The sequence below is a fragment of the Leuresthes tenuis genome, unplaced genomic scaffold (genome assembly GCF_036924035.1).
Source record: "Leuresthes tenuis unplaced genomic scaffold, fLeuTen1.0.hap1 SCAF_21, whole genome shotgun sequence".
Taxonomy (NCBI): Eukaryota; Metazoa; Chordata; class Actinopteri; order Atheriniformes; family Atherinopsidae; genus Leuresthes; species Leuresthes tenuis.
The window spans coordinates 26,535,181-26,558,385 of record NW_027325375.1 but is presented as its reverse complement, the minus strand read 5'-3'; the positions used below and the strand labels follow the sequence as shown (position 1 = coordinate 26,558,385).

The 23,205-nt window shown below is 37.6% G+C and overlaps 1 protein-coding gene across 1 annotated transcript in view; it reads left to right on the top strand.

Annotated features, from left to right (window-relative positions):
* The window catches only part of LOC140279302 (roundabout homolog 1-like), a 73,666-nt gene that overhangs the window by 11,720 nt on the left and 38,741 nt on the right, over positions 1–23,205 (top strand). The window contains 1 exon segment of the mRNA XM_072374421.1: positions 6,395–6,721. Within this exon segment, the coding sequence (XP_072230522.1) occupies positions 6,395–6,721 (327 nt within the window).

The following is a 23,205-nucleotide window of genomic DNA, read 5'->3' as shown; positions in this document are numbered from 1 at the left end:
ATGTATATTGTTATTTACAGGTTAGTCTAACCAAAGAAAGCTGAAAGCTGGACTAACACACCCAGACAATGGAGTTAGGGATCAAATCTCACTTGCATGTATACATTCAGCTGGCTCAAATGGGTCTAGGAGCTCTGCACATGCATATTTTTAATATTTTTTGCAACAGCAAATCTTAGGTTTACTTTTGTTAGACAGATAAAAGCATCAGACATCGTGACTGAAATGAAGCTTATTAAGACAGAGATTGGCTTAAATTTGATTACATTTCTTTGTATGCTTGTGACAATTTATTGGGAAGCTTTCACAGTTTTAATAAACATATCCCTGCTGTGTCTTATAGCCTGTTTTGATACAGAGCTTCATATATATATGTATATATATTAATATCTATACACACACATATCTCTCTCTATATATATATGTATTTTTGTATTTTCTAATTATGATGACATTTTTTCTACAAATCTTTTAACTGTCTCAGTAGTGTCTCAGAGTTTATTTACTTACAAGCAATTTTTTTCCCCCTCAGAGCAACACTTTGATGTAGTTGTGGTCATTTGTTATAGCTGTCTCTCAAATGCTCTGTAAGTCTCAAAATATCTCTTGTTTAATTATCTTCTCTTGCTGTGCACCATGGATTGCTGTCTCTTCAAATGTGATGTCATTTAAACTTATAAGAGCAGTGCCATGAACTGAGAACCTTATGGAAATCTCTCTCTTGCTATTAAAAGTATGAACTTTGATCCACCATCAAGCCTGTGGGTCACAAAGAAGACTAAATTGCTTTTACTGACTGAGACACAGGGTTTGCCTTAACAAGACAGATCTGTTTCATTTATAGCACATTCGTAAGCCTCTCACAAAATCTGCCTGCCTTCATTAGCTGTTCTTGACTCCAGCTTCTGAAAAAGTGGCATACACAAGAAATCCTGACATACTTTAGGTGGAGATTTGCTATAACTGTGGCTCTGGTCATCTTGGTGACAGGATCACTAAGTAAGCTGTTTGTTTCAGTTAGCTTACTGCAGCATCAAAGGATGACACTATGTCTGCAGCATACAGTAATTGCCACCAACTGCTTTTCTGTTGCTTTCTTGTTCGCACAAACCACAGAGAGAAAATTATGCACATTCCTTGGGAATTGCATCTTGAGATTTTTGACCTTGGGCATGAATCTGAGTTGGAAACTCTAAGCCAAGTTTCCAACTGATGAGTTAGAACTGTGTGCCTGTGTGCCCATCACAGAGCAAGCTCATTTGGTCGTGATATTTGATATTCTTACAGAATATAACCTTGGTTTGCGTCCAAACAGTTATACTGGCCCCATGTCAGCACTCTTTCTAGATAGCATTGTACTGTAAATGGCACTGGGGTGGGCTGCTACAGGACCACCAACATTGAGGTGAATCACATTTACATTGTGCTTCTACAATTTCTGGGGTCAGCTTATTTTAAAGCAGCTTCCTTCCTCCTTATTTGCTTCTTTTTCCCACTGTCTCTCCTTCTATGGTTTAGCAGCCATTGCCTTCTTTTCTGCCCTCTATATTCACAATTTGGAAACTCGACCCTGTAAAGATTTGCTGTCATTTTACAGTTGATATACATCAGCATCTCATATTTCATTATAATAATAAGATAGCTATTAATTTACATGCAAGGCAGGAAAATTCAGAGTTAACACAATCAGTCGACTAATAACAATAAATAACTGTAATTCATCATTTTAATACAACATTTTTTTTCCATGCACACTCACACAAGGGGGTTGCTAGATTGGTGACATTTCCCATTGGTCTTCTGTTCTCAAAGAAGTTTGGGAGAGACATAAATAAACTGAGCAAATGTGTTTTTCGGATCACATATTTATCACCACATTGACTTCATGAAATGATTGAAAGGAACTAATGTTAGTGAAACAAAAACAGTAAAATAGCTCAGTATAATTAAGTAGAAAAGTACTTGTTACATTAATCTTTCGACACAAAATAATGTTGTCACAATGACTTGTTTAGAATTGGCAGACTTTGTCATTCTTTATGAATAAACTTTAAAATGATAATAAATCAACCTGATTGATATAATACAGCAAGATAATGTTAAAATAGACTGCAGCAAATACTGACATTGTTTACAACTGAAAGTCTTTGCAGTGAAATTTCTCATTTCAACATATTTGGGGTTTTTTAAAATTGTATTTCTGGGCATTTCATTTGATTCTTACATGAAAATAAGAGACACAATTATAGAGAAATTGGACTCAACTCCTTTTCAGTGTCTGAGACAAAACTGCACATAAATCTTCATAAGACAACAGAGCTGCCTCCGGAATGACTAAAAGGAAAATGTGAGCGCGCAGGTGCAACAAACAACCTTTGGTGCGTATTTATGTACTCCATTCTGCACCCGTGTACATGTTTTTACATTCTGATTTTATGCTGGCTGCTGGCCCTTTGCAGATAAAGCCTGGTCTTTTGGGGACCACTTGTGGTGGGCTGATACTGCCTCTCAGTAATGCCAGGGAGCTTAGGGAGTTGCATGGACCCCCGGGCATCAGCCCAACACAATTAGGAACAAGGAAAGCAGCATGTGTGCTGTAAACAGGGACTAAAGGCCACAGTGCCTGTCTTGTTTGTATTGTTCTTATACCTGTTTGGACGTCTAGACAGTGTGTAAAATAGCATTTATCTTACATATTTGCAATTTGTTTCTTTGTGTGCTATGGTATGGTGGCACTGGGTGGCCTGTCTTGTGTTTGATTTGATGTGTAGCTATGTACTTTGGTTGTCTTTATGTGATTGAAGATTACTTTCCGTCCTTCTTTAAATGATTCTTAGCATCACCATTCTTTTTTTCTTCAATTCTTTTTCAAAAATGTAATTCTATTTGCTCAGAGCAGCAGTCAAACTGTACCATTTTACTCAAATGCTCCAGCACAATGCAAAAATACATATGTCATCAACAGCAAACAGCAAGTCTACATTAGGAGGCTGCAGGCTGATGGTGGATTAAGCCATTGGGCCTTCCAATCTAGAGTGGAACTATTTTAATTTTCTTTTGTCTTTATTTCTTACTAATGAATTAATAAGGCCTCTGCACAAAAATGATTTGGTTTGGTCAGGAAAGGATTATGATTTGATGTGAAATAACGTTGATCTTGTTGCTTTTTTGGGGAGATTTCTAGTTAATTTTTTTGGCAGTAAATTAGCTTTACTTCCTGTCTTATTCCTTTAACACTTTGTTGTCTTTTACATTCTGTTTAATTTGGCTTGCTGTCTTTGTTTCACACGTGGATTCTGTTACTGACCACCACATCTGTGTCATGTTAGTCAATACTCTTCTTCACATTTATACAGTCTAGAGTTTTCTTTGTTCCGTGCTGGATCTCTGGATCACATCTGTCCCTTTGTTTCATGTTTTGTTTATACCTATTCTTGCCGTCCATATCCTTGAATTATTTGGGACTGCAAAATTCCTGCCTAGCAGTGCCCTTGGTTTGTAGTTTTTGATTTTCCCATTAAAACAACCTTTAGTCCTCCACCATCTTACATCCTGTATTTGGGCCCACATTTCACAATATGCACACACACTATGATATACATATTTTATCTCTTTTTTTTTTTACAAAGTTTCAAAAGTGGGAGTAACTCAAGCTCTTTTGCAATGACATCATGTTAGATTACTAATTTACAGTGCGGCGGCGGGGGGTGGGGGGTGGGGGGTGGGGGGTGTCCAACTGCTGAAACAAAAGATAAACAGTTTATGAGGGCATGTGTTTGGGTGGTTATTATATCATCAAAGTGGATTATTGTTAATTCAGGGTAATAATAATGGGCCACACCTAATTCCTTTTTGAATAGTACTTTCAATTTCATGGAGGGATTATCTAATAGAGTTCAGTGGGGCTCTTTGTTGTTATACATTTTGGGTTTCAGTGATATGTGTTGTAGACACATGGCTGGGTTGACAATAAGGAAGATGTGTCACTTGTTTCATCTTCGCTCAGAAATGTGGACATAACCTGTGGCTCTTTTAAACGTGGATGGCTATTTTTTTCTAGCAACTAGGAAGTACTAAAAATGTCTAAAAATAATTTGAAGAAGAAATCGAGTGGTCAGTGTGCCACTTGTTTTAGTTAGCCATGATGCCCAAGTTAGGTTATTCATCTATATTCTATGTAGTTAATCACATTCATTGTATTGAAAAACCTGTCCCATGATGTTCCCATCAGCCACAGACCTATTCTGGTTTATGGTAAATGCCCACGTGTGCTGCCATCCTACTCTAAGATGATGTCATTGCAAGCATTATCCTTACTAAACATTATTGTAGTCACATTGTCGTTGTCAGCATATAAGCATCTATGTTGTGCTCAGATCACTGCTAAAGACTCACAGGGCAGCCCCACAGCAGTCCACTGCCAATGTTAGTTGGTGGAGGCCAAAATTTAATGGGAAACAAAAAAAAGAAATTAAAATAAATCCCAAAGCCCAAATAAATGAGTTACAGTAAAGTTACAGTATTCTTCTTCTTCTTCTTCTTCTTCTTCTTCTTATTATTATTATTATTATTATTATTATTATAAAAATTACAGTATGTGCAAGATTAAGGTGGACAAAACTGCCGTGATGGTCTTTTAGTAATGCACACATTTCCAAATCTTATGCCTGAAAGATTTTATTTGAATAGGAGTCTGCAAATCAGATGTCATTGTCACAGACCCCAGCTTACAGTTACAGTTAATTTACAGTTAAAAATATGTCTCTGTAGACTGTAGAATATCTGTAGACTTTCTAAATGATTCATAGTCAGTTAGTCATTCACATTTTAATGATAAGCTCCCATATATCTATTGTTCATGGCTTTTGGTGTTAATTAGGGGATTTTTCCTGTAATAGTTTCTTTCATAAGCTTTAGGAAAAGATACTAAATTTTGTTTTGTGAAAATACTCTACCACTATACAATCCCATTTCACTTTATGAGGTGTTACCGCACACATTGTGTTATAGCAGGTCATTTCTTGGTTAAAGCAAATATGTAGGAGCATATATCTAACATGGTGGTCCTTATCTTTATTACAAAGCAAATAACCCTTTACAGCCTTTACCTGTTGAAGGCTGTGAAAACTAGTATTTGAAACTGCGTGAAAGCAACAGAGCAACAGAATTGGTAAATAGCAATGTTATGACAAATATTAATGTTCTCCACCTTCTCTGTCCTCTCCAAATGGTTTGATTTTAGCACTTTCTGGCACAACTACTTCCAACACGATTGCAAGGGATCTGATCTAGATTCTGTAACAAAGACACCTGCGGCTGTTTTGCAGAATCCTCCCCATATTATTTTAAAAAAGGAAAAATACTGGAGGGAAGAAAAGGAAAGAGAGCAAGTGATGGTTTGTTTGTGTGGACAAGACTGGAAGTGGTGTTGTCTGTGAGCTTGGCTGTGTTAGGGGGTTGGAAAGGGATGAATGGAATGTTAGATGTACAGAGGCATTGGAGTTGTGTACCTGGAACTCATTAGGGAGGTTTTCTTTGTCCTCGGCCTCACTGGGACTCATTCCTACACAGTTTGTTTCAGAGGAGTAGCTTGATTGACGTCTCAGTGGTGCATCGTGGATTAGAGGTGATTTTGTGGTTGTTTGTGTTAGTGTGGTTAGAGTTATCGATTTCTATTCCACATCTTATTAAAGGTTGTGGTGAAAATGGCTTCAAATGGTAAAGATTTATCAAATGATAGAGATACACATACAGAAGAGAGTTGGTGTCCTGTTCATAATGAGCATAGGCACCCAGAGCTACTAGTTTGGTGTGGAAAATACTACAGTACAACATGCTGTTAATATTATATTTTCCTTTTATTTCTCTGGCATTAAGCAAAAAATGGGGATGTAACTGTAAACCTTCCTTACATGTACCATTTCTGTAAGTATTTAAGTCTATGAAAGGAACAAAAAACACAATTTAGTGTAACCTTAGATAATAATATAATCCCATTATAATTCATTCTTGCAGTTCCAAAGCTGCATATATTTATGTCATAATTACATCTGTTGTTTTGAAAGATATTAATTCCAGAGGATTTCACATGTCAAAACTGTACATTTCCAGTGCCTCAAAGGGTTCCAGCTGCTGAAACAAAAGATACACAGTGTATGGGGGCCTGTGTTGTTGTGGTAATTACATCATTAAAGTGGATTGTTGTTAATTCAGGGTACTTGCACAGCAATAGATAATTTAATACTGATAACAATTTCAATGGCACTTTTAATGTCCGAGAGGAATTATCTTATATATATGTCCATATCCACAGATACTGTATGTACAGTAGGCATGTGGCAGGTTTGCCAATAATGAGAAAGCATGACCATTTGTGCACTTTTTTCCTTTCCAGGGTCTCGTCTTCGCCAGGAAGACTTCCCTCCCCGCATTGTGGAGCACCCCTCTGACCTCATCGTGTCCAAAGGGGAGCCAGCCACTCTCAACTGTAAGGCAGAGGGCCGACCAATCCCGACCGTGGAATGGTACAAAGATGGAGAGCGTGTCGAGACAGACCGTGACAATCCCCGCTCCCATCGCATGCTCCTCCCCAGTGGATCCCTCTTCTTTTTACGAATCATCCACGGACGACGAAGCAAGCCAGACGATGGCAGCTATGTGTGCGTGGCACGAAACTATCTGGGCCAGGCAATCAGTCACAATGCATCACTGGAAGTAGCCAGTAAGTTCTGCTTTGTATGTTGGTGTGTTTATGTTGATTATCATGTTAACACTGATGCAACACTCACCAACTCCATCAGGGAAGCTGTAGGCACCTGAAACTACATATACATAAACTATGATAGGTCATTTTTAAATCCAACTTTTATTTTCCACCTTTTGTTCCAAAATTGGTATTTTTTTATGGTTAAGAGACAGGTGGAGATTCTGTGTCAGACATGCAGCAGCTGTGTCTGCTTCAGTCCTGAGGTTTTAACAATGGGCGAGTGTGTTGTAACAGGTGACAGTTTTGCTGAATCGTAGCCTAACAAGTGTCAAGTATGGGATGTTGCTAGTTAAACAACCTTTCGCTGCAGAATGTCAGAAATTCATCAGGTTGCATGCAGCAACAAAGCATATGTTTGTATTTGTGTTTGTGTGTGTCTGTGTTCACTAGAGTGATGGAATGAAGCCTGTGTAGAGGGCAAAGAGCAAAGGTCAGGTCTAACAACCATCAAAATAAGGTAAGTGCAGATGGTGTGTGAATCCCCAGGGAGCACAGGTTTTGCAAATCCAAAAACACAGAGATTAGTCTGGATAATAACATGTGTAAAAACAGCACTGATTGAAGGAGGTGTTGGTGACAAGGGTTAACAACCACAGCCATGACCTCACACACTCTGCTCAGCTGTGTCAGCCTGCAGTGCTCCATCCAGTATCAATCTCCTTTGCTTGGATCAAGGTTTTGGAATGATAATGCCCCTCCAGTATAACTTTTACCTTTTGAATTATAATGAAGGAGATGGTCAAATGGTATCATGGTAATGCTAGATCAGCACCGACCAGAAGAAGCCAAGCCCTCCAGGGAAAGAGTTTATTACTTGTAGTTCACTGAATTTACTGCCAGGTTTTAAGGTCGAGGAGGAACACAAAGAAGACTTGTTGAAGCTGCCTGGATGAATTATGTTTCCTTCCTTCATCCTTCAGAGGTCACACAGATTCATGGGTGACCCTGGGGCTAGATGGTAAAACAGAACAGCCTTTGGCGAATGTTGCTGAGGTGAAGTGAACTGAAGAGCTGGGGAGCAGTTAAATGAGGACTTACCTTACTTGTAGGTAGCTGTATCCAACCTTTTTTTCATCTTGTTAATGGTATGATCATTTTATGTAGTGTTGTAATGACTTACCCGCACTGGTTACCAAGGAACTGGTACCAAGGAGCTGTTGAATAATTTGCTTTGACAAATAACCCATGCATCCATTGTTAAATCAACATCAGGTTACATTTGTGTTATTAATGACTCATAAATCACACAGGCAAATTATGCGATGATGTTCTAGGAATAAAGCAGAGTTATAGCATCATTTTTCATGATAGTTTATTTTTTTCTGTAAGACACAGTCTTACATATAGGTACATTATTATGATAAGCATATGCATACGTCATGCCACAATAAGTACACTATTCCATATGGATTTTCAGTCTTGGGGTATGTAACATTGCTTCAGTCTGTTAAAGCAACGGTATTCTGTCATTCAGGCAGAGGTTAATTTTAAGTTAATAGTTCTCACTGTTTTATTTAAACATATCTGCGACAGTGATGGAGAGGTCCATGGCACACGTATGGTATTTTTGCAGTGTTTGACTTTACATCAAGTGAGGTCATACTACATGCAATTTTGTAATGAGAATTTGTGTTAGCCTGACAAGCAAGTTGTGGTTGTGTAAAACAACACAAACCAGATGGGAAAGGTTTGAAATATTACTTTCTGTATGCGTACTGCAACCTGAAATGTGGACCAAAAGGCAATCGAGTACATTTGTTGTACTTTTTTTGTCTATATTTATTTGAGTCAGGTGAAGCAATGAATTATTGGATGAACAAACAAACAAACAAACAAACAGACCAGTATATAAATAAACAAATAAAACATTTAAGAAGAGAGTTAGGACAGTAATTAACAATTTATGTACTATTCATGTAATTACAAAATCAGCAGGCTTCCTCTGAGGAGAAATTCCTAGTCCAGATCAACTCTCACATCGACTCGTGTCTTCTCATCCATTAATGTGATGTGATGTCGAAAATGACATCTTAATGCTGATGGTAAGACTTGAAAAGATTGATAATCCAACTTTTATGGTGAAGTGACCACAGTGGTCACTCAGAGATGAAGGCAACATGTTCACAACTGGACATGTATGCTCATAATTATATGTCTGTTGAATCCCACTGCGAAAACTATAAAGCACTGGCCATTCATGATTATGTATTATCATCATTACATTGTATCGTGTATTTGCAGTACAGGTGGCAGTGTTTGCCCGATAGTCTGTCAAGTGGTAGGTCCACCATTTTCATCACATACATCCTACGGTCTACATGCATCCTACATTTTATGGTGATCTCCTGACCTTTGCATCATAAGCCATCTTTTGTCATGGCAGTGCATAAGGCTTAAACATGCGACTGTGCAATGATGTTGCATCTGTTAAAAATGCGCCCACAATCTCTGATGGAGTTCAACTAACAGCCTACACACGCGTTGCCATTTCATGAATTTAACCCATGAAAGTGGCAACAAATATACTCGCTTTTAGATGAGGGCCGTGAAATTTTTGATCAGTTTAATGCTGTCGCTTATGAACATAAATGTATAAAACAAATTACATTTACATTCACAGAAGTAAGTTTGCTTTTAACTTGACTGTTACCATTTAAATTGAAATACCAGTTTACTTTATTGTAAGAATAGATTATGTCAAAATATATGTAATGAAATGGCTGAAAAACATGGTTGTTTCAGAAAAGTTGACAGAATTCTATTGCAAAACCAGTTTTGCACAATTATCATATATAATAATATGAATTACTATTGAATGTCTAATGCATTTTCTCATGAGAAGTGTATTACACAGTTTTATAGCTTGATTAACTTTATAAAAAAAAAAATCTAAATAAATGTTTACACAGTTTTACAATGCACTGCTTGCAGTGCAGTGAAGATATAATGCCCATAGTTTATTGAGGGAATTTTCTATGCTTTGCACCTGTTCCTAAAAATAAACACTGACAGGTCACAATGCATTTACATGATTGGTAGTCAAGAATGACTTGTCAGCTTAAATAAAAGGGATGAGTTCATCGAATCAGCTACCCAGGACGGGGAGATGCAGCAGCAAATTGACAAGAATTCGTCAGAGGATTAGTCATTTGATCTCTTATGGACAGAATAAATGTGAAAGCTACAGTGGAAAATTAAGAACTTAAAAACCCTTGGCTTAATTCTACAGGAATTTACTGAATCATGATGTTTCCTACTGCTGCTGTTTTAACTGAAGCAAGGGGGAGATGATGAGAAGTGAGAGGATGGCTGACAAAAGACAGAGTTGAAGGCTGACAGATGTAAAGTGATGTGAGTAGGAAATAAGTGACATAGACAGACAGGGACAGAAGACAGAGGAAGAAGTATCTGTCCTTCAAGGCACAGTAGTGAAACTGGTTGGTAGAAAATGTAGGTGACGTTGTTGAGGCAGTGACAGATGTAGAATGCGCTGGTGCCTGAAGGGTGACCAGAGGGTTGAAATACTGCGTAAGCACACAGAACATACACACACAATGCACACACGTGAGGGTACCCCTCCACACATAGAAACACACAGAAAAATGGAGCCCTTTCTGGAAGCGAAAGAGACAAAATTATAAAAAAGGAGAGAAAAGACAGAATTTAGTTCCTATCCAATAAATGTCACAGGAGGCCCTCAGCATATTTTTCTGCCTGCAGGGACCCTGGAGGACCCTTGGAAATGAACATATGTCCTGTTGACCTGAGCCACTTGATTCAATCATGGGATGCTTTATTGAGGTGAAGGCAAAGTCACAGCCTGTGTACTCCAAAGGTTATTGGATACTAGAACAGTTTTTAGGTTCAGTATGAGAACAGAATAAATGTTACACTTAAACTAATTGGACATTGCCATTTGCTAGAGGAAAGTCAGGCTCATGGCAAGGCTGAAGGTTTAGCCACAGCACAGCAGTGATGAAGTAATGAGCCACAGGGTAAGACAACCACATGGCCACACTACGCGTCATGGAATTGAGTGTAGAGAGAAAAGTTGATAAAAAGAAAAATGTGTTCTCCGATCCCTCCGCTTGTTTATTCAGGTAGTTTATAGGGAAGGACTTTATTACATGGTAAATATTAGGCATGTTAACTTATATAATAGTCATCAACAGATATGAATTCAGATTGTTTTTACAATTGCTTGTGTCCCCTCTCCCCAACAGATATTTTTAACCAGTTTACTTCCTGATGTTAAATTGAAACCTGTCTCTTAAGTTGTTTTCACACATGAACACCGGAGATGTTCAGGAGAATGTGAAGCCAATTGATTTAGTCTCTTTCAGCAGTTGCTGTTCAGACAAGCACATAGCAGCGAGAGACTTTCCGCTTGAGATGTGCTCTTCTGGCTGGAACTGTGAAGAAAATAGTGCAGGTGTCTTGTGCACACCGGACTAAGCTGAATTTAGGGGCTCGCCCTACAGCCCAAGAAAGAATTTCAGAAATGTTGTTTTGGAATTTCTTTTCCAAAACAACTTTACAAAGATGAAATTACTAATGTTTTCCCTCATAGGTTTGGTGTGCTTTATTATTAATGCACACTTTAAACACTATTATCTGTGCTTTTAAAGGCAGGACTGTGGTAGCCAGCACCTGGAGACCATCACTGGTATTGTGGTCAAAGGCAGTAAAGTTTCCTGTATGTGTCACATAGTTCTCCTTGAGTTGTTCTACTACTTTTCTTTTGTTGCACACAAGCCACGCGTCAGCTGTACATCCACTAAAATAAAAGAAGAAAGAAAAATTTAAATTATATTAACTTTGTTTGAGTCATGCGTCTCAGCCACATGAATAAAATACTTAAAAGCTAAATATATGAATATATGAAATGTAACTTAAATTTATGTGGATTTTAATTTCCTCAGTAGCCCATTTATGACAAAACACACATTCAAATGTATTTTGCACCATTAATATAACAATGCATTTTGGCCGTATGTCTAAAATAAGATATAATTTTGCTCTTTTATTACTAGAACTAGAAATGCATTATCTTGTTGGTGTTGAAGATTTTAGATATTTTTTTTCAGAGCCACAACATATTACAATAACACGATTCTGTAAGGAGAAAACCTGCATAAAACATGTTGATCTTTCAACATTTGCTTGAGAATGTTATACTAACCATTGCATCCTGTTTAAATGTACATTTCCCATGTACATGACTTTGTTAGGAGATGGAATTGTGTTAAATTTATTCTCACTTTTTTGCTTCCTCCTGAATGTGTTAGTTTTCTTTTTGTTTTCTTTTTCAAAAGTGAAAGCCGTGTGAAGGCTTGTGGTAATTATCTGAATGCATTAACATGATGGACATGTCCAAGTCAACATCACGCTCTCTGAAGTAGATCATGTGTTATGCGTAGCTCAGTCAACCCAAGATTTCTCCCTCCAACTGCCTTTAATTATAATCCTCTGTTGAAAACAGGTGAGTTCAGAAGACGTATGTTGCAACGTAGACAGACGTGGATTGTCAGAGGTCGGTTTCCTTCTCTGCCTGCCACTAACCGTTAACTAATGTTTTCTCACTTGAAGCAGCTGTCACTGCTGCTGACAACATCCTGTCTGCATACGCTCAGGATAAACACAATAAAAGATCTTAAGTGCCAGTGAAGGAATATATCTCAGAGGAATTGTCATTTTCTTTACATATGGACAAGGATTGATAGACAAGCTCTAAAATGTTGTCCAGAAACAAAGTCAGATAGTATTTCAGACAGTATTTCTTTCCAATTGTCTGTGACAGTATATAAAGCTGCCCTAGCCTCTTGTTCCTCATTCTGCTTTCCGCTCTTGTTCTCCCCCAGTTGGCCTATGGTTAGATCAGTCAGTGAATAAGTATCACACTCCGGGGGCAGCTGGTTTTTGTTTACAGTCTGGAGACTACGGCGAGTGCACTGCAAGTATTGTCTAAACAATTTTAGTCACTATATTCCCCTCAGCTAAGCATTTCCAAGAGTTAGATTTGTGGCGGTGTCAGGACGAAAAGGAAAGGGTTTGCTTGGTTTGCAGCAGCCCGGTGAGGGGAGAAGAGAGGAGAAGTATTCAAGAGCTTCTGACAAAGACCATATGGCTCCTGAGTGTGTGGCAATACAATCTGAATTTAAAATGTAATATTTGATATTTTGTGTGTCTGTGTGTGAGGTGTATTGTAACAGAACTGTGCTGCGATTTATATCGTCTGAAACAACAGATGCTGGATTACTTGGGAAGAAAGTACTGACCTTCACATCTTTTCACTTTTATTGGCAGAATTACACCACTCATTACAGCCATGTGATATCTTACTTATTTTTTTTACAACAAATACTGCACTTTAAGCTGTAGAAAGTTTGTTTAATTATTTATACATAAAATATGGTGAATATATCTGTATGTGGGCTGCTCGGTGGTGTGGTGGTTAGCACTGTCGCCTCAAACTCCTTCTGTGTGGAGTTTGCATGTTCTCCCCGTGTATGCGGGGGTTTTCTCTGGGTATTCCGGCTTAATTGGTGACTCTAAATTTTCCCTGGGAGTGAGTGTGAGCGTGTGTGGTCGTGTGTGTCTCGTTTGTCTCTGTCTGTCCAAGGTATACCCTGCCTCTCGCCCAATGACAGCTGGGATAGGCTCCAGCCTATCTCTCCAATCTTGAGGTATCTTGAAGCATGTTCATCTGAACATGCTTCAAGAAATGAAGGAGTATTTTCTGGCTTTTTGTGTATGTATTTATTCATTAGAGTCCAACACCTGGGAGTCAGCTAGTAATTTTGGGACCAAAAATGCTGAACCCTACAAATTGTCAGGCTTAAGGTAAGCATTGTGTGATGGTTAGGATTTGAGTTCAGGTAGGCGGATTTGAGTTAGGGTTAGGTGCTTGGAAATACAATTTTGTCAATGACAATCCCTCACAAATGTAGTTAAGCGTAGATATGAGTGTGTTTCAACTTTTTCTCTTTTCTTTCTTTTGAACAAGTTTTTAACGCTGCCATCTTCCTGAAAAGTTGAAGTCTGCTTTCAAACAAACTATTGTGTGGGTAAATTAAATATGATGGCAGTTCGGACCAAAAACATATAAACACAGATAATTTGATCTTTTTACGGAAAGCTTACCTACGTCTGTTAAACGTAGGAGCTTTGTTTGTTTGGTAGAGGCGTTCAGTCATTATATTATATTATATATTATATTGCAGTATGTTAGCATATCTTAATTTTTTTAATACTACACATGAGGTCCTTGCTCAGATTTTTATTTTTTTTACTAATAACTAAATATTATAGCCTGTGTGAATCTAACAAGTGCATTTGGCTCAAGATACAATGTTTTTGTGGAAGTTTGGAAGTACTGTCACCCAAATACACCTCAGGGAAGCTTTCCAGTCAGTGTAACTTTATTACTGGCTTTATTGGGCATCCGTTCATGAAAATATGAACAACAATGTAAATCAGAAATAAGTTTCTGCCTTGTCTGGACCAGAAACAGAACTGCAGGTGTGAACACGCTCTAAGTTGCTAATTAGACAGATAATATGCCTCAAGAGAACATCAACAGTTGAAGAGCTTTAAATGAACAAAACTCTTTGTTAAAAAGAAATTCTTTTTTTTACAGTATGCCTCTGGGTATCCAGATGTGAGTGACATTAAGCATATGCTTTGGGTATCTCTCCATATCTTCTCCTCCCCCATCCAAATCATGCCATTGTTTTAATGTATTCAGCTCTGATTGTTGCCAGAAAGAAAATGTTTGGATCAGCCCATGTGCTAGTGACATTAAATCTTTTCCCGTTTCCCGCTCAGCACTGAACTTTGGTGTTGGTTGCGTTTCCCTGCACCCTTAGAATAGTAATACGGCTAGATTTTTATCTATTTCCGATGAAACTCCATGCTTGCTGTGTCAGGTTACCCGGATGCCATGTGCCTCTCCCCCACTCTTGTCGTGATTTGTAACGTGGTTAGAGAAACTTCCCGGAGGGAGAAGTAATCAACACTGATGTGCTTAGCTGCAGAACTGTTTCTAACAACCGAAATTAATTAACAGTGAAAACCCATCACAAAGTCAAAACTTGCAACAGTGTACTGACATAAACAAAATGTGTCTTGTGTGCCCCATATTTCTTACTTGTGAGTTTGTCAGAGTAGATGTATTAAAGGCTTACAGCAGTAGAGTAATCCTGCTGTGACTGTGAGAAGAGGAATGGTTTTGCATTTGCTGCGGTATTAGTGTTATCCATCCTCTGCCTGTCAATCCATAATGTCACAGTCAACAGCACCCACCAGCTTCATAGGAGCTTTGGGTTAATGCTAACTTCCTTGGGGGGTCAAAGGTTGTTTCGCATTTTCTTTTCAACCTTGTGTCAGTTTTCATTTGCCAAAGCTTTTTGTCGGCTTTCTCTCAGCTGCACTGAACTGTATCACATCACCCAGGCGAAGTGAAGAAAAAAAAAAGAGAAGAAGATGAAGAAAAAATTCTCAGAGCAAATCTGACAGACCCTTCAAGGCATGAAAATGAAAAATGAACACTCTTCCAGATGGTGCACCGGGTAATTGTGGTTTGATGACTGTTTGTGATTAAAATCCCAATATTTTGGATGATCATTAAGCTAATCAAAATTCTTATACAATCTACTAGATGCAGGCATTTTTTTCTCTATCAAACATTTATACTAAATTTCAAATACCAGACGACTAAAGGGCTGTAAAATTCAGCATATTGTTTGTTGCTTTTAAACATATTTGTGGCAGGGCACTTAAAACGAACAGATTCTTTCAATATAATTCAGTTATTGCTAAAAAAAGATAGTTTAGTTAAGGGCTGTAATCAACCAAAGAAATTCTTGGTCGACTAAAACCCTGAAATTTCGACTAAAAATGGACTAATCGGCAGGCGGGGGAAAACTCGAGTCTGATGGCTCTGACAGTGTTTTGCATCACATGCATCTGTGCAATATAATAGCCACTAGAAGGCACTAAACACAAAAGGCAATTCAAGGAAAATTATCTTTATTTAACATCCCAGATCAAGACAAGTGCAAACTAAATAAAGTTGTGTATTACTGCATTACGTTTGGATGCTAGAGGAGGCTAAACATCCAGCGTGGTCTGGGTGTATCTGAGGGATGCTGCCGTTGTTGCGGGCGGGTGTGCCTGCAGTTATAAAACGAATAAACGATTATTATACTAAAATATTGAAATATGTTTAATATTATATTAATAGCCTACAATATTGAAATATTACCGTTTTTAGATGATACGCCATGTTTGTAGCTGAGCTGTGATATGCAAACTGTTGTTTGCAAATTTTGTTAGACTTTTTTCCAGCCATCTATTTTGGTAAAATTCTGCCACACTGCAGATGTCTTTGACATGGATGGTAGAGGAGCACATATTGTTAACGAAACGCTTAAAATAAAAATAAATATTCAGCAAACCACCGGATGTTGACTAACGTGGACGTTCTTCAATCTACCTGTCTCTGGTGAGTTGGACTAATCCAAAATAGTGAAAACAAGGGAGGTGTTCTCTGAAGAACAGGAGTGCTCTGAAAACACCCCCATTAGCACTTGGTACTTTCCTCCTGTATGAAATTAACATGGCAAAAAAAATAAATAAATAAAATAATCGACCTATCAGAATTTTGGTATGACCAATTAGTCGACCAGTCGACTAGGACTTTACAGCCCTACTTTAGTTTGCTCTTTCATATCTGCTAAAACCGCATAAACAGAACATTTTTTCATTTCATACACACTGCAAACTCTGTATCACAGCGAATAACATGATTATAGTGAATATACTGATGATGTATTTCAAATACTGACACAGAACACTCATAAATAATGTAGCTGATAAAAAATGTCTTGAGATTTAAAGCACTGTATTTAGTAGCTTTTGAGTATTTAAAAGATATAATACCAGATAGAACACACAGATGCTATGTAAGGTGTGAATAATTGCTGATGCAGCAGCAGAGAAATCGGCTGTTTATGCAGTATTGTTCATACTGCTTACCCACCACAACCAAAGATTCTGCTATCTTCTCTAATGGGCTGCAGATGTGGTAATTTACAACATGTAGCAAACTAGGGGACAAAGAGGGGTGGTTTCTCAATGGAAAGCCGAATAATGAGATGAACAGTTTCAAGGCACAACAAGCATTCCTGTGCCTGCCTGGCTGTCAGTTCTGCAGCCCTATTTTCTGCAATTTTTGTCCTCCTCCTCTCTCTTCTGGAGCAATGCACCCTCTCTCTCCTTTGGGAATACTTTTGAATGAGCAGACAGGCCTATGAAGGTGCTGCTGTTGTTGAAGCTGCTTACTGAAAGCTTTGATGACCAGTAATGTAATTCCCATTGTAAATTTGTTATGCACACTACTGTATATGCAAATTGTCTGTACACATTTGAGGCAGACAGTGAAGCAAAGCTGTACCTGTGTTTTTCATACTGAAGCAGCATTACACTATATAAAGTGTACTGCTGGTGAACAGTAACATCATAGTAATATTTTCAATGGTTGCAATATTTCATACTGTGGTAAAATCTTATACATAAGAATGCTCAAGTAAAGTGTTACACTGCATTTATCATTATTATCACTTTTTCTGACAGTCTTAGTGACGGTATTATAATGCAATAGAAGTTTTTTCACATTTTCAGATTTTCCAAACCCACTGTATCCTATTCAGGGTCATTGGGGCTGGAATCTCTCGAAGCTGCCACCGAGTGGAAAACAAGGTACACCCTGGACAGGTCGTCAGTTCATTACAGGGCAACACAGACACAAACAAGACAAACTCCCATGCACACTAACACTCACACAAACTACCTAAAAAAGCCAGAGTATCCGGAGAGAGGACATACATGTCGCGACTGTGGTGCATAGAAGGGAGGACCCAGATGCAGACTTCTCAAAATCAAAAATAATCAAAAATACTTAAAGATGGAAAAAACAAGGCATGACAAGACAATGGCACAAACACAAGACTATGATTAATAAATAAACAAGGCTATGGAAACATGACCAGAACCTGAAAACGTGGTGAGAACCTGAAAACATAACAAAGAACCAGAAAACAAGAATGTCAAAACATAAAACGTGACAATGCATGCATATGAGAGACCATACAAACTCCACACAGTAAGACCCCAGCCAAGATTCAAACCAAACATTTATTCATTCAGCTGTTCAGCTGACGTGCAGCAAGAGAAAGAGTTGCCAACTAAAGAATTAACTTTACTAAACCAGGACATTTACAAGACAGTCTAAACAGCAAAACAGTGATGATAAAGAAGAGTAATACAACTGTCTAAAAAGAGGCCATACGATAATTATGGGCCAAAGTATGTTAGCAGTCTTGGTCTCACAAAAATTGTACTGTTTCTGTCTTGTCAACAGCAATGAACATTAACATTATGCAAAGATTCAAAGCCAAAATCAAAGCTCCATTTGTTAAGGTAGAAGTTAAAGGTATATATGAACTTTCTGTAAATGGGGTTTTGTGAAGTCCTTATAAGTAGTTGTTATCTTGCATGACGAGGGAATTAAACACAGCTACTCAGAATGTGGTCATGGAAGAGCACATTTTTGCCTTCAAAAACAGCTCAAACCTCGAGAATTTAGAGTATTACCTTTTTTTAAAAACTATTTTCCCAACAGAAGAGTGTCTGTATTGCTTTATACGTCATTGCATGCATGGTGATGCATAGTTCAGACACGTGGGATTGTTTATTGCTGGGCATTAAAGATTGAATCGGACTGAATTGACTTGAATATCCTCCCGAAATGTTCTTTGTCACAGTGGAGCTGAAGAAGCCTTTGACTGAGCACACTTGATGGTCAAGATGGCACATCTTAAAAGGCTTCCAGGCTTTTCACTCTTTTTTACTTAGACCAACAGACATTGATGCTTAGCAACTCAGATGCAGCAAAGGGCCTCAGGCCAGGAGTTGAACTTGAACTACACGCTGCCCCATGATTTACAGTATAACTAAAAAAAAGAGAGACATTTTTGATGTCAGTATTTTAGAACCTGGAAAATAATTAAATTGTGCCAGTTGCTGTTTCATCTGCCTCTTATCTTTGAAACACCAACAGCCTTTGGTAATGTTGACACTGCTAACTTAAAATTGGCAGTATCAATATTTTTTTTTCTGTTCTTATGTGTTGATAGAACAAGTACTCATATTCAAAACCTGTGTTTGTTTAACTGGAATCCTCCTCCTCCTACACCCACAAACTAAATATATTTTCCTTTCCATCATCAGATGTTTTTTTTGTGAGATTAAGACAATAAGAAAAATGAGAGGCCTCTTCAGTACAACCCTTCTAGTACAAGAATCAACAAACCTAATTACAATATATGCTTAAAAGTAGAATATCTATCCCATGAAATCTAAAAAATATGATGGTATTTTATCTTAAAGTACCATAGAATATGAAAAGATTAAATATTGCATTATGGAAACTGCCAGTAAATCTCTCCTCGCTGTTAGCCATCCTCTCTGTGTTTCTCTCAGTGGAAAATTCCCTTTGCACTTTCTCCCAGACATCCCAAGACTATTGCAGAAATATTACAAAGAGGCACAAATACAGACAGTGCGAGATGAGACATAAGGAGCTGATAGAGAGAATCAACCTGAGATGCAAAGGAAAACAGAGAGACACAGAGGAGGGACTTGAGATAATTAAAAGGATCTTCAGAGTGATATAGCCCTCAGCATAGGGAGTACTTATTCATTTGCACACTTATACATTCCCTTCCACACACATAATAAAACCACATAATATACTTTCTACCATACTACTTTGAGAACATAAATCACTGTCTCTTCCCCACCCATATTTTAAATACCAGTTTATGCAAAGCACGTCAGGATTCAACTCATTTTCATCACACCAATTTACTGGCAATTTGTAACAAGCAAGCATGAAAAATATCCTGTTATGCCACCGAAATTAATTTTTTGCTTTAATAGGATAACGTGCGTTTCTCAAGAAGAATGCATAAACACACTTATAGGTCATTTTTTTTCTGTCAAATTGAAATGCATGCATGTTAATATCAAATATATTTTTTCCTTCCTGTTCACTTTTAACATGGAGACACATGCAAAATACAAGTAAATGTGTACAGCTAATCTATCAGATCATCCAGTGTCACAGTAACTTGATCCAAATTTAAAGATAGGGGACCTGGGTAGCCCGATATCTGATCATTAACTTGTTTTATCTGTTTCGGCAGTCAATATCATGCACGCCTTGTAGCACTATTCCCTTCTCTAACATAGTTATGCTTTCTGAAATGTCTAATGATGATGCCTCAGGTCTTTGAGGTCAGAGGGATGAACAACTGGCTGTTTGTGTCAGTCAACTAATGCTAGATGAGACAAATGCCACCTGTTGTTGGAATTAGGACATCTGTCTTACTACTTACTTTGCTTGAGAGTTACATAGATTGTAAAATGTCTGTTTTTTAATCCATGTTTTGAAATAGCAAATAGCTTAAGTCCTCTTATTAAAAAATTTTTATCTATTTTATAACTTCTTCCTGGCTTTAGGGAACAAAGTACAAAATTTTAGCTTCATTGTTGTTGACCTTTTACATGACAAGGATCAATAAACACTGTCTAATGTTTTGGCATAATACCCACGATTGTTGAAGTTGTGACACAGAATATGCCATATTGTCATTAAATTGTGGAAAAATAGACAAATACATCATATATCAAATGATCTTTGTTCATATAAAATGATGAGAAATAAATTAATTGTTGCTAAAACAGATTATTTCTAAGGAAGCTATGTGTTCCTAAATTATGTGAAATAATAGCATGGCTATCAAAACATTTCTAAAGATGTAAAAAAAAGCTTTAGAAGCTCTCTGCTTGATGGCACCACTATTTCCTAGAGCTGTGTTATGTTTGATAGAAGATGAATGAGAGGTGGCGTGTTTTCCAAACTTAATACGCAAATTGCCTCAGCTGCTCGCCACTACTTTGCTTTGCTTTTAACCATTACAACAGAAATATCCTTAAAAAGACATTTGAAGCAATTTATAGTTTGACTAATGCTTTGACTGTATGCTCAAGAGCCATTATAATATGCCTCTTCGTTATTTAATTGAAATGTTAAGTTCTCAGAGATATCACCCTGCAAATGACACTTTGCAGGTCTGAAAGTGCCTTATGATACAAGTGAGTCTGATTTTCGCTTTGCTAGTTTATTGACTATAAGTGAACCGCCTCCTGGCAGGTTTGTATTTTCTCATGAAAGATTCACAGACTGATAAGAAGCACATCATTTTCTAGGCTCTGTTCTTGGCCTTCAAGCAGAACTGGCTAATTACAGACTCCCTGAATTCATTTGCAGCAAGTGAAGTGAGCCAGGATTCATTGCTATACTGATAATTAGTCTGATCAAATACCAGGTTTTCTGCAAATCACCCTTCCTTTTACTAAGGACATTTAAAATAGCAACATAAGATTATTTTCATTGTGCACGTGTTTGTGTCCATCTTGTGTTGATCAGCAGCTTGTACCTGTTTGTCATAGTGTCAAACCTGTAGATACTTGCTTAATCCTGGAAAGCTCAAAATCCATCCTGAGACGCCCTCGAAAAACAGTGTAAATTCCAGCATATAATTTCAGTCTTTTTGTTTTATTGCCTGCTGCCATTTTAGTAGAGTTAGAGTTTTTTTTCTTATATATGCCTTTACCAAATACATAAATGTCATATATACCTGGAGAAATGTCTCGCTAAAGGTCTCCCATCAAAATGTCAACAGGAAATAAATCGCACACAACCAGACAGACAGACACACCTGTTTTGCCCTGTCTATACTTTGAGGGTAAGACGTGTCTCAGAATGAGTGGGTGTTTAATTGACAGCTGGCTCACTAACTGTTTTCCTTTTCTGACAGATGAGGACATTTTTGCACTAATAGTCATTGGACATCTGAACATCTTGTCAGTTTTTTCCTTGTGGTTTGTTGAGAGTATGTATAGAGACGGTGGTTATGATGTAGGATGCTGTCAGTTTGAAGTCTTCTATTCTGGCTGTCACCTATTTTCTCTCACTCACACAAACTGCCATTTATAAATAGACTGTCATCGTTTTTTGGTGGTGTGCATTTCTTTCAGCAATAGTAGCTCTAAAACACTAAAGAAAAATATTTCATATTCGATTAAATTTCAGGTTTTCATGCATGCTTTTTGGAGCACATTTGATTTGTGTACAGTTGCGGATTTGTCTTCACATTTGTTGCACAGTTCCTCCATATGGTATAATTCTAATAAGCGGTACACAATAAATAATAATGTATGTACAAATATACAGATAACATTATTGGGAATATTTTTCCTTTTTTAAAATCTTAGACTTCTCAGTATTTCCTCTCTGGGGTTTTGCTTATTTTAGAAGATGTAACCACTCTCCACGCTCTTTATTTGCTGCTTTGTGTTGGCATTGAGTGTCTAAGACTAGAGGTATCCACTGTATATGTATGTGTCTCCTATGAGTGTGGATGAGTTTCACCATTTGTACCTCTGCTGCCTGCTGAGAAGCCAGATATCTCTGGAGGTTTTGTAATAACGCAAATTCTGTTGCCTGCCTCACATTGCCATGGGGAATGGAGGTAGCGTTGGATAGAGAAGAAGAAATAGAGGAGAGGGCAAAGGATGAGAATATGCACTATTAACTTGTAGATATGTATGCAATTCTATCTGTTTGATTAGCCGTTTGACTCCACAGTCCACACACCCTCCTGGTTTGAGTTAATTGAATAGTGTCTCTTCAGGGGATATTTTGCAGTTAGTTCTATGCTTGTGTTGGACCGGGCCAGTGGAAGATTTGCAGCCAGTCATTTATCGTTTTCATTTTGACCTTAAAAAAGCAGTTGACTCGAAACTCAACAGAGCAGATGTTTTCTATCTTGTTTTGGTATCTATTCATGTAGGTAGTTTTGTTTTTTTATATATATAGTATTTGGTTTCACTCAACCCTGTTTTGAGATATCACAATATTGAGGTTACATAGTTATCGGAATAATACAGAGCAATGGGGACACTTTCTTGAAAGATATATGCATTTGAAATTTCCATGTACAATCCCAATCCCAAAAAAGCTAGGACTCTGTGTAAAATTGAATTTAAAAAAGAACAATTAGCACATTTCATAAAACAGTATTTGATTTACAATAGAGCATAGAAAACATAGTTAAAAATTGTACTATTTCATGAGAAAGTGTAGCTTATCTTGACTTAAATGGCAGCACAACATCATTGGTTGAAAAAGTAAGAGATGCTTAAAAAGAAGAGGGGATGATTTATAGTGGTAAATATGGCTTCCACCAACTTTTTGAAGCTAGGTTGCTGTAAAAAAAAAATTCCAGAGGAGTTTATATTTTTTACCTTGT